This window comes from Pogona vitticeps, chromosome 5 (genome assembly GCF_051106095.1).
Source record: "Pogona vitticeps strain Pit_001003342236 chromosome 5, PviZW2.1, whole genome shotgun sequence".
In the NCBI taxonomy this organism is placed as follows: domain Eukaryota; kingdom Metazoa; phylum Chordata; class Lepidosauria; order Squamata; family Agamidae; genus Pogona; species Pogona vitticeps.
The window spans coordinates 40,910,637-40,923,117 of record NC_135787.1 but is presented as its reverse complement, the minus strand read 5'-3'; the positions used below and the strand labels follow the sequence as shown (position 1 = coordinate 40,923,117).

Sequence of the window (12,481 nt, the reverse complement as noted above, 5' to 3'; positions counted from 1 at the left end):
TGCCTGGTGCGAAGATGGAAAACCTGTGTCTCTGTATTTCAAACCAAATGGAAGTTTTAAAAATCCTTGCTAATCTATGCCAAATTATCCAGAGTTCCACCAGGTCCTTCTGGAGTTGATTTAGAAAATGCTGCTTAGCAGCATTTACAAAATGCCACCTACTCACTCAGATGACCAACTATTCAGGGAGAGCTGCAATCAATCAATAAATTGGTAAGAATGGTACTGGGATGGAGAGTCCAATTTTGTTAGGTGCTGGGCAACATTTTGGAACAATCAGCAACTATGAAAAATAAATGGACTCTGAACTTCTGATATGTAACATGGAGTTGCAGAGCAGGTTTTCAGTGACCTCCAAAGGAGAAGTGAGAATTATTCAGTCTGGGTCAGAGCTGAAGGTCAAACAAGGACAAAGAGACAAATAAACCAGAAAACCTAAGAACAAACTTGTTTTAAAAAGGGTAAAAACACTACCCCAAAAGTACTGGAGACAAACTCCCACTTCCTGACCAAAACTTCAAAAGTGATCTTGAAACAGAGAAAAACAAAGTAGACAACCAAAAGAAGAAACTGTTGCAACAAGCAACTCCAACAACGTTTATATGTATTAGGTAAGTGGACATCTGGTCAACAGCTCAATGGGTTGGAGCACCTGCCTGGAGATAGTGATCAAGAGTTTCCCACTATTGTTTTTGTCTCTACAGAGACTAGCCAAGATCACTGTGAGCTTGTGTAGTTGATAACATTAAGAGCTATGCAGCCTTGGGGGAGAGGCATGATATCAAAATGCTACAAGAAGGATGGAGGGCCCAGTAAGCCACTTCTGAGAACTCTATACCTTAAAATACCTGGGAGGGTCACCATAAATCAGAGCTGACTAGATGGCACATCGTTAATTTTTTTTTATAGATTGGGCTGCAACAAAGAGTCAAAATTTCTTGAGCTCATAAATTATTGTGGCTTAGGACAATGAACCAGATAACTGACTATACAGATTTGATCTAAAATAATATGTTTTCTGGTGTAAAACATGACTGTTGTTTAACTAGCAGAAACAGAAACAGCAATGCTATCAAATTCAACATACATGTGAATGGAAACTTGTCCAGAAGGTGTCAACACAATTCATACTTAACTTCAAAAGAGAAAAATTCTAAAAATAAAGGTGATTGGTTAGGTGGAAGATGAAAGAAAAAATCAGTGTCCAAACATTGGGTTAAATCAAACTGCTAATTCCAACTGGAAACCCATTGCATCAGTGAAGCTTTAATTAGGGTCGACATAAGTTCTTCCAGTAAGTCTGTTCTAGCTAGGAGTAAAAACTGGACTCACTGCATCAAAGCTAATTAAAAATTAGAACAGAAGTCAAGATAGAAAGTATACCCCAGATAAAGAAAGAAACAAGTCCAAGAAGACATCAAATAACAAGGAAACTTGGGAAAAATAAAAGACTAAGAGGATTCTTGAGAAAAATGAAATTCTTGCTCAAATGAGTAAAGTTAAAAGGAATACTAACCCCGCAAACAGATGTTGACAAAAATACAAACACACATACACACACCACATTGTTACAAACATTAAAATTAAAATGTAAATGATTTAAATATACCTAAAAAGAAGAAAGCTAACAAAAGAGGGTATACATGACATCAAAAAAACTTTTGCCTCTTTTGATAAGGTAAACTAATTGCCTCCAGAAGCTAAGATGTTAATAGCTTAAGAACTAGAAGGTAAATTTATATAACACAAATTATATGCTTGGGAAACACTTTTGTGGCTGATACCACAAAATACTTTCAAACAAAAACAAAAATGTAAGTAAGCAGAAACTTGGCTTTGTAACAGAAACACTTGCTTCTCACAAACCTAAAGCTAATTCCAGCTGCTAGTCCGCATTTAAACACATCTACTAAATCAATGGGATCTACATAAGTACTGGGTTGATAAAGCCCTACATTCAACAGCTTTACCTTATGTGGGACTAACTATTGGTTTCAGCCCCTAATGTCTTCATCTGGTGGTATGGGGCATGAAAGCTGAACATGGGCAAAGGAAGACAGACTGAAGTGCCCTCCTAATGCAATTCTTCAATGTACTATTGTTCATCCCCTTAAGTTTACACATCAGAAACTACAAGTAACACACCTTCTGAATCCACCAAAGCACACCACTCACTCCAGTCCTTTAGGGCAGTGGTCCCCAACCTTGGGCCTCCAGATGTTCTTGGACTTCAACTCCCAGAAATCCTGGCCAGCAGAGGTGGTGGTGAAGGGCTCTGGGAGCTGTAGTCCAAGAACATCTGGAGGCCCAAGGTTGAGGATCACTGCTTTAGGGGACCTAACTTGAAAGGTGAGTGGCAGTACAGCACTAGAATTCCAAAGAGAACAGATCACAAAGCTCTTGGATATTCAAAATGTTTCTACCTCTGCTTTTCTTGAAGATATTTACTGAAGAGAAAGTGTGGAAACATGCCAAGTGAATCCTCAAGCAATGGATTCATCAAAAGCAGTGAAACCAACTCAGGTTAAATACAACCAAGACGATAACTATGCTACATTCGGCTATCACTCATCTGAAACAATAGACCTTAAGTTAGGTCACTGAAGTGCCAAGAACAGCTACTTGTAATCTAACAAACACTGAGATCCAAGCAACTAATTAATTTAACAACAGATTTGAAGGAAAGATGGAAGAAGTTAATATGTAGTGGGTTCCATGGACCATCATGTCTTCGAGACAACACAACTGTACCAGCAAGCAAAATAAATCAGAAGTTAAGGTATGCCATTCAGCATTCCTTGTTTTTCGGACTGCTGCTCCCAGAATCTACAATGTCAGTTGTGAATTCTGGGGGCTTTTGGCCCAAATGAGTGACTCTTCCAGGTTCTAATTTCTGGTGTCAGTGTTGATACATTAAGCCTGTATGACACAGTAAGTCTGTATGTTGCAGGCATTAGAAACATATGAAATTTGTGCCCTGGTCCACTTCTGCCCAACCTGGAAAGAGCTCGTACCTAAGTCCCCAGAATAAAGGATGTACATGGATCACTGTCGGGAAGTTAAGTATAGTTTTCCCATCAAAAATGATTCTCCGAAAGCAAAGGTTATGACCATACACTGCTTCAAACAGAATCCTCCTCTGTCTGTGTGCTGGGCAGAATTGGAAAAGGAATCGGAAATAAAATTGTCGACATCACAGTGTCCTTATAAAATCTATACTGCATTACTGTAGAACTGGAAGAAATAAAAGGGAAATATAGGGAGACAGGCTAGAGGTGCATAAAATTACACATGGAGCAGAGAAAGTGGATGGGGGAAATTGTCTCTGCCCATTTAACAGAACCAAAGATCACTGACTAAAGCTGACTGTTGGAAGAGTCAAGATTGATAAAAGGAAAAGTAATAAAGAGTCTTGTAGCACCTTAAGGACTCACTCATTTTATTTGGCGTGAGTTTTCTTGGACTGCACAGCTGATGAAGTCAGTGCAAGTTTATGCAACATAAACATCTTGTTCATTTTTAAAGCGTCCTAAGACTCTTTGTGTTTCTGCTGAAGACTAATGTCTCGTTTCCCTGTCTGGGATAAAACTTTGAATTCTTATTGAGTTTACTACCACAAAATGTAGTAATATGAGCTCGTAGCTACCAACTTGGAGAGCTTTTAAAAAAGGGACTGGACAAATTCTATGATGTGGGATATCAATACCTAGTAGTCATCATGAGTGCAACTCCCTTCAGTATCAGACATGGTACGTCTCTATATATCATTTGCTAGGTACCATGAACAGGAAGACGCTGTTGCATTCCTGTCCTGCTGGTGAGCTTCCCGTAGCCAAGTGACTGGCCACTGTGTAAACATAATGCTGGGCCAGATAGGTCTTTGATCCAGCAGAAAGACTCTTTAGAGTCATAAACACAGAGTTCATTGCCTTTCCCCAACTTCACCCCATCTCTAGTCACTGGTGGGCTATTCTTTTCTGACAGAAGAATGCAGAGCCAAGGAATAAAACCTTCATTTGTTATAACTGAGGTTGCTTATGAAATTCAATCTCTGTACATTTCAGCACCAATCAACTTTGCTAGTTGAGACACAGTGTTCAAACACAGTTCTCCACTCAAAAAATGAGAAGAAAATATGTATTTTAATATGCATATTTTGAGAAGCTATACCTTTAAAAGGTATGATGAGCTTTATGCAACTACATATTCAAGTGCAAATGTTTATGGATTTTTAAACTGCAGATTGAGGTGAAAATGGGATGCAACAAACTTAGAGGTGAACACATGCAGAAGTGACACAGACCAGAAACAGACTGATTTATCCATCCATAGAAGTAATAATAGCATCAATGTTTGAAATCCTGTAACACAACTACACAGATGAAAATCTTGATCACACTATCAGCCACAGACACTAAAGATTCCTAGTCCATCCAACCTTATGTTTGGAAGCTCTCCAGTGATCCCTTTTCATCCAGGGAAGCCTTTGGGAGCATTGGTATGGGTGGGGGGCAGCAGTGATTTTTGTTAATTAAAGGCTTCGCCGCCCCACCTGGTTTGTCAACACATGCCTGTAACCCTATTCATCCACATTTCACTATAACTATCACTGGTTATTGCTTCAAGCCCAATTTCAACCATTTCAAGATTTTACAGTTCAGAAAAGAGATATTTTTACATAGCAATCCCATTACACTTCAGTCTTGGAAAGCATCAAGTTACTCAACAATGCTTAAAGCAAAAACAATAAATCATCATGGGGGTTCTTACCCCTCTCTTCTCAAAGGATATGTTGCTAAGTAAATAACACCATGATTATTTATCAAGATTTTTTCTCTGCTCTTCCATCATCAAGGCAATCCTATCACAGTGCCCATAGAACTCTTTGGGTAGTGTGGGCGGCATATAAGTTAAATAAATAAATAAATAAATAAATAAATAAATAAATAAATAAATAAATAAATAAATAAATAAATAAATAAATAAATAAATAAAATAACAGTGAAGTCAAACAGCAAACAATATGAAAGACAATGTTTTGTTTAATCAGGGATGTCAACAGGTGAGGAAAGAGTCACTGATTTATGAAACACAAGAGTACAGGTAGCAATTTTAGTGCAAGAGGAAAGAAAAACAAAAGACACAGCTGGGCTGTATCTGTAAAAATCAATCAACACTTCACAAAGCTTGCACATCTTAATGGCATTTGACTAGTCCAAATTTGGTACTATATTATTCCACTGTGGATTAAGCAATACTAATTAATCAAGAAGTTTAGCAATTGTTGGCTTTTAGAGACAAGCTCATATAAAACTATCTGAATGCTACAAAGGGTATGTCAAGATACATACAATTCACAATAACCTACATGACCAACTTTTCAAATTAAAGCAACCAAATTCTGCCAAACAATTAGCTAGGGCCAAATAACCAGACCCTTCAAATGGATCCTAGAAGGAAATAAAGGCAGGTAGAGAGTTGTTGTTTGTTGCTATCTGTTCTTTGTATGCTACTGTTTTAAAGGATGATCTAGGTTTACAATTTTCCATTTGACTATCAGTTTGACTACCTTTTTTTTATAGAGAGACCAAAAATTTGATGGTTAGTTTATGAGATATAGTGCCTGAAGGTATCTGATCAATTTCGTCCACCCTTCAGAATAATTCTCGATGAAAATGACCTAGTAGGGTGTGTGGATTTTTGGTATAAAAAACCAATTATTCCAGAAATGATCTTCATACATGAATATGAATGGTACTGATGTAGTATTCTGCAACAAATGAGTTACTTCCCACAAAAACAGGAAGAATCTGCAGAAGCAGTACATAATATTGACACCTGCAGAATCATCAACACTTGTATGAAAAGACCCATTTATTTGTCCATGTCTTCATAGTTCAGATATGCCAGATCTGTGTATTATTCACATGGACTAAGTGCATTTAAGAAGGGAGATGAAGAATCTGAATCTTTCCTGATCATCTGATTTCCAAAGAGTCTACTTCAAGGCTGGTTAGATGCTAGATCAGGAGCTCCCACTGTATCTCAGGGTGATCTGCAATCAATTTGCCAAGAATTTTTTATTCTCAACTGTTTAGCAACAGGAAGAAACCCTGAGCAGGATTTGAGGGGTGATAGGAGCTAATTTCTGTGTGGAAGCATTATAAGCTCTTTTCACTTCTGCTACTCAAAAGAAACAAACTCTTCAAACTTGGAGTGCATGTCTTCTGCACAAAGAGCAACACTGAGATCCCACAAATCAGAAGTCTGCCCACTCTGGTCTATCAAATAAACTCTTCTCCCAGACCTGTGAATGACTCATTCTTACTGTGTAGTGCATTCCTCACTTTTCTCTGGATATTACAGAAGCAGAGTGTAAGGGTTTGGGGTATAAAAATTCATTCTTCCAGAAATACTGGATCTTCAGACATGAATTTGAATGGTAGTGGGGCAGCATCCTGAAGCAAATGTTACCTCCCACATTTGCAAAGAGTACTGCACACTTAAAGCACATACACACATGTGCATATTATAACAGGAAGTCATGATACACAATGCACACATACAGGGAGAGTTCATAACTAGCAGTACAGGTGGATATTATTCAACAAAACATTTGCAAGCAATATCATCAGATATAGCAATCTATATATAGTGGGTGTGCCCTTTCCTAGCCAAAAGTTCTTTCAATGGAAAAGAACTTTAGATTACTGTTTGTGGTGCAAATTAGCGGGGCTCTGCATGCATAAAGCACAACTTCTGAGAGTCCTGAGAACTCCAACTGGATCGCTCAATATTTTCTTCTTCGTTCAGGGAATCAACATTAAAGTAGCCACTTTCAAAAGCAACTAGGACAAAGATTTTGCGTCCTCAGGAACTAACCAGCCATTTCCGTCTTGAGTAACTTGGAGACATGTCTCCTTTTTTTTTTTTTTTTTTTTTTTTACGCAAACATATATATGCCTTGGGAGAAATTAATGGAAAACTTCGCCCTCTTCCCCCAGCGAAAGGCGATACCCAGAAGGCAGAAGTTGTGCCCCGTCCAGGGCCTTTTTGCAAACTGCTGAAACCAGAACTGCGCACTTGGCACTTTTGAGCCGTAACTTGGGAGGCGGACAAGCTCCACGACTCCCAAAACCCCTTCGGGAGAGTCAGCGGGCAATTGCCGGCGCGCTTGTGGGGTGAGGAAAGCCCTGCACGGAGAAGCTAAAAGCGATCCGAGAGAAGGCAGGACGCAAACATGAAAGGAGGAAAGGAATGGAAAAAGAAAACACAGGAAGAAGGAACGGAATCCGAAGGGGAGGGAGGGAGCGAAGGAAGGGAAGGAGGGCGCACTTACGTAGCGTTTCAACTTCTTCTCCGGCGGCGACTTTCGGAGCCAGCCCGAGCAGACCACCTCCCCGCCGCTCATGGCTGCTCGGCCCCCCAAGGACACCGGCGGACTCTCCTCTGGGCAGCTGCAGCGCGCCTGGGCCGGAGAGACAACCACCCAGCAAACGCACCGCGGGAGGATCCTGCCTGCCTGCTTGCTTGCCTGTTCCTGCGGCGGCTACTCTGGGGGAAGGGAAGGGAAGGGAAAGAGGAGGGGAAAGAGGAGGAGAGGGAGGAGACGGCCGGGAAAAGGGGAGAGGGAGAGCGAGCGAGAGAGAAAGACGGAGGCAAGGAGGGAGGAGGGACGACCAAAGCGAGTGTGTGCCTGTGCTAGAATCAGGGACAGACCGCTTGCCCCGGATCCGGCACTGAAGGGAAAGCCTGCGTCCCTCTTCCCCGCCCCTCGCCTGGGAAAAAGGCGTCAGACTGGGCCCCGCCTCGACAACCGCAACTTTCTGCGCTTCCCCCGGAGAAGCCCGCCGTCGGGAACGCTTCGCTTGGCTCAGGGCTCGGAAGAGCCGAAGCGCCTCTCCCTCCAGCTTGGCAGGAGCGCGGCGCAGAGGGCTTCCCACTGGGCCGCCGCCACCATTGCAGCTTCGTTTTCGCCTCCGACTTTTACTCCACGCCTTGCCCGCGCTTCCCGCTCTCCACCCCTCAACTCCTGGGTTGTTGTTGTTGTTGTTGTTTCGTAAGGGGGAGGAACCCGACCAAGTCCTTTCCTGGCCGCCTTCCTCCCTGCTTTTCTCTTAGGGGCCCCCTGGCTCGGCAAGGGAGGGCCTCGGCGCGGGAACAACGCGCTGCTACTTCAGGAGGGCTGTGCGGAGCCGGTCGGAGGCCAAATTGGAACCGGGGAGGTGGGGACGGGAGTTCCCCATGTCAGCCGCAGGCGACTGGGGCGCTCTCGCCCTTTTTTTCTCTCCAAAAAGAAATGGGCGCCGGCTTCCTGCTCTCCCGCAAACTCCAGTTCCTTTCGTAAGACACACTCGTGCAACCAACATTAGCCCCTGTCGCTGTACTGGGTACTCGAGTCTCTCCTTGTTTTTCCTCAAGCCCCGAGGGGAGGGACCTCAGGAGTTCAACCTTCAGAAAGATCCCGAGACCTCCACTTCTTAGAAGGGGGAGGAGGCGAGAGCTCCCTAAGGGCCCTAAAAGAGACATAAGTATTCGTTCAGATGTCCATAACACTCGCCTTTTTTAAAAATGGATCACATTCCAGGATCTTGTGAGGAGTGTTTTAAACATGTTCTAGTGCTCAGGAGAGTGACTTTCAGGTAAGTAAAGGTGCAGCTGTTGGCAAATCAAGGAAGTAAAGTTCCTTTCACCGCCCTTTCCTCACCTGGATATAAAGTTGATGTGGTATTTGCATATACTGTATTACATTTTAAATTTAGGCAGGGGAAAAGCCCTAGATTTTTGCAGTTCCTATAAGTTACACATTTATTCTGCCAGTAGTTTTCATCACCCAGCCTCTTCCATATTAACTATGCATCTGCCAGATGGCCTGTCATGTTTATTAATTTTTTGTTTGTTTGTTTTGAGCAAAAGCTGAATCAATATTTGAGTAGCTTGGAAAGATGCATTTTAGAAGGAAAAAAATTACACTTACTGTTCACAATATTTAATTTTTTAAATTATCTTTTATTAATTTGTTAGAAATAATTATCCCTGAAAAGTAACTGATCGGAATGTTTTTAGGGAACAACTGGATGCTACAAGCAACAAGCTTGCAACACAAAATACACTCCTCTTTGACATCCACAGCAGATCAACAAGATGTGACGCAAGGCTGCAATTCATGTGATATTCCTCCTCCAACATTCAGTGAAACCATATCGCATGAAAACCACTTAAAAGTTGTACTGTGAGAATGACATAACTGCCTGTGCTTGTACCAATGTTACAGGGGAAAATGTGTTAATTACAATAAACTGGCAACGTGTAAATAATTCCATGTTCTAAATGATTCAGGATATGACTTTTTCTGAAACCTACCTTAAAAGCAGGAATGAGGATTAAACTGTAGTTCCCACCAACCAAAGACCATATAGTTGAGTCTACTCTGCAAGGCCTTCTACATGTATAAGCTAAAATACCCACAAGGAAATCTCTCTTGGGAAGAACAATGTGGCAAAAGGACCATGTTAAGCATGTAACAAAGGCGTTCTGAGCATTGTTCACTCTATTTACAAAATGCTACGTCCTCTTCATACATAGCTGAGAGCAGGATAACAGAAGGTCTCTACCGGTGCGGATGATTCAGAATATGTGGGAGCCAAGGCTACTTTAGACCATAGGAAGCCAACACTTTTTATTTATTTATTTATTTATTTATTTATTTATTTATTTATTTATTTTAATTTATATCCCGTCTATCTAGTCGATTAAGACCACTCTAGGCAGCTTAGAGTTTGGTGGCTTTAAAACGTAGGTGGGTTGTCTTTCCCTGGGGATCAAAAGTAAGGAGTCAGGAGATACCAAGGATTTGCCTTAAGGGGCAAGCATCCCACTTTGCCCCCATTGGTCTTGACTGGTTATAGCAGAGGTGGGAAACACTTGACCCTTAACATTGTTAGGATTCAACTCATATCAGCTCTAGCCAGCATGGCCAATAGCAAGGGGTTATGAGAGCTGTCCAAAAGATCTGGAGCTGTAAAGGTTTCAAGACCCGGATTTTACAGATTGGGCAGACAGGATGGAATCTGAATAATACCTCTGAGCGCAGATGCATTCTCTGTAAATGTTCAAAGATCCAAGCTTGTTACAAATCCTGTATCAATACAGGATCATTTAAGTCCTACTGTGTAGCGCTGCAAAAGTCTGGTGAAATTGTTTAATAACATTGCACACATATTTAATATGCTCAGGTCTTTTTCTACATGCAAACATAAGTTTATCTTAGTTATTGGTTAGATTTTTAAAAGATTGTTTTCATTTACAGCTCTCTTTCGTGAAAGGTTTCCAACACCAACAGGATCACTATATAAACACATGAGTTTCCAAACAGATACCTATTTTGGTCAGCTGTCATCATCATGTTAATTATCCTTTAACGTGAACGAGGCTGTGGCTTCATAATGAAAATACAGGAAATAATTTCTTCCATTCTTTTAACAGTTTAAAAAAACAATTTCCTCTTTTTTGGGAAACGGTCTACTCACTGTATCAGAGTGTTGTGAGGCATTGTTTTGATAACACATCTGAAGGTTATTCACTCAAGTGGATTGCACCAAAAAGTTCAAAATGCTCTTCAATTTCAGCAAAGCTAATCATAAAAGACCAAAATGCCAGGTAATTTAGACTGCTGATCTCATGGTCTCTTAAATGGTCCTTGGTATCTAGGGCTCCTGGGATTTGTGGCAAGTTTAAACGTAGTATGTTACTAGGTACAGTTTGTTGCAAAACAGCAATTCTTGTTTAGTCATTAAGTCGTGTCCGACTCTTCGTGACCCCGTGGACCAGAGCACTGGTTCTTAACATTGGGTTACTCAGGAGTTTTGGACTGCAACTCCCAGAAGCCTTCACCACCAACTGTGCTGGCTGGGGTTTCTGGGAGTTGCAGTTCAAAAACATCCGAGTAACAAAGGTTAAGAACCACTGGACCAGAGCACACCAGGCCCTCCTATTTTCCACTGCCTCCCAGAGTTTGGTCAAATTCATGTTGGTTGCTTCGATGGCACTGTCCAACCATCTTGTCTTCTGTTGTCCCCTTCTCCTCTTGCCTTCACACTTTCCCAACATCAGGGTCTTTTCGAGGGAGTCTTCTCTTCTCATGAGCTGGCCAAAGTATTGGAGCCTCAGCTTCAGGATCTGTCCTTCCAGTGAGCACTCAGGGTTGATTTCCTTCAAAATGGATACTGTAGGTTTATTCTCCTTGCAGTCCAGGGGACTCTCAACAGTCTCCTCCAGCATCACAATTCAAAAGCATCAATTCTTCAGCAATCAGCCTTCTTTATGGTCCAGCTCCCACTTCCATACATTGCTACTGGAAAAAACATAGCTTTGACTATGCGGACCTTTGTCAGCAAGGTGATGTTTCTGCTTTTTAAGATGCTGTCTAGATTTGTCATCGCTTTCCTCCCAAGAAGCAGGCGCCTTTTAATTTTATGGCTGCTGTCACCATCTGCAGTGATCATGCAGCACAAAAAAGTTAAATCTGTCACTGCCTCCATATCTTCCCCTTCTATTTGACAGAAGGTGATGGGACCGGTGGCCATGATGTTAGTCTTTTTGATGATCTTCAGACCATTTTTTGTGCTCTTCTCTTTCACCCTCATTAAGAGGTTCTTTAATTCTTCCTCATTTTCAGAGCAGTACCATCTGCATATCTGAGGTTGTTGATATTTTATCTGGCAGTCTTACTTCCGGCTTGGGATTCATCCAGTCCAGTCTTTCGCATGATGTATTCTGCATATAAATTAAATAAGCAGGGAGACAATATACAGCCTTGTCATGCTCCTTTTGCAATTTTGAACCAATCAGTTGTTCCATATCCAGTTCTAACTGTTGCTTCCTGTCCCACATATAGATTTCTCAGGAGATAGATAAGGTAGTCAGACACTCCCATTTCTTTAAGGACTTGCCATAATTTGCTGTGGTCCACACAGTCAAAGGCTTTTGCATAGTCAATGAAGCAGAAGTAGATCTTTTTCTGGAACTCTCTGGCTTTCTCCATAATCCAGCACATGTTAGCAATTTGGTCTCTAGTTCCTCTGCCTCTTCAAAATTCAGCTTCTACTTCTGGGAGTTCTCGGTCCACATACTGCGGAAGCCTACCTTGTAGGATTTTGAGCATAACTTTGCTAGTGTGTGAACTGAGTGCAATTGTATGGTAGTTGGAGCATTCTTTGGCACTGCCCTTCTTTGGGAAACAGCAATAGAAAAGGGATTTTTGCCTTCCTGCTTAGTTAGCAGGTTTCCCAGAGGCAAATTCAACCTGCAGTCTAGTCAGCTTCTTTAAGTGGAAGGGGCACCATTTTCTCCTGTGCTTCAGTGTGGAAAACATCACTGGCATGCTCTGTTACAGGATCATGGCTAGAGCTATGAACCACTAGGTTACCCTTAATGCATAAAAAACGAACAAATATGATTGCTTAATAGGAGGTTCCAGTGA

General features: G+C 41.6%; 1 protein-coding gene and 1 long non-coding RNA gene across 5 annotated transcripts in view; one reads left to right on the top strand and one right to left on the bottom strand.

Annotated features, from left to right (window-relative positions):
* Positions 1 to 7,556, bottom strand: part of GAB1 (GRB2 associated binding protein 1) — a 112,996-nt gene extending 105,440 nt beyond the window's left edge. For all 4 annotated transcript variants that reach the window (XM_073001614.2, XM_073001615.2, XM_020783048.3 and 1 more), the window contains exon 1: positions 7,340 to 7,556. In XM_073001614.2, coding sequence (XP_072857715.2) covers positions 7,340 to 7,411 — 72 coding nt within the window. In that variant the 5' untranslated portion in view covers positions 7,412 to 7,556. The remainder of the gene's footprint in view (positions 1 to 7,339) is intronic.
* Positions 7,557 to 8,266: 710 nt separating this feature from the next.
* Positions 8,267 to 9,317, top strand: LOC140707575 (uncharacterized). The gene is made up of 2 exons (XR_012087721.2): positions 8,267 to 8,642; positions 9,067 to 9,317. It is a non-coding gene; the product is annotated as an uncharacterized LOC140707575 (long non-coding RNA).
* Positions 9,318 to 12,481: the final 3,164 nt, after the last annotated feature.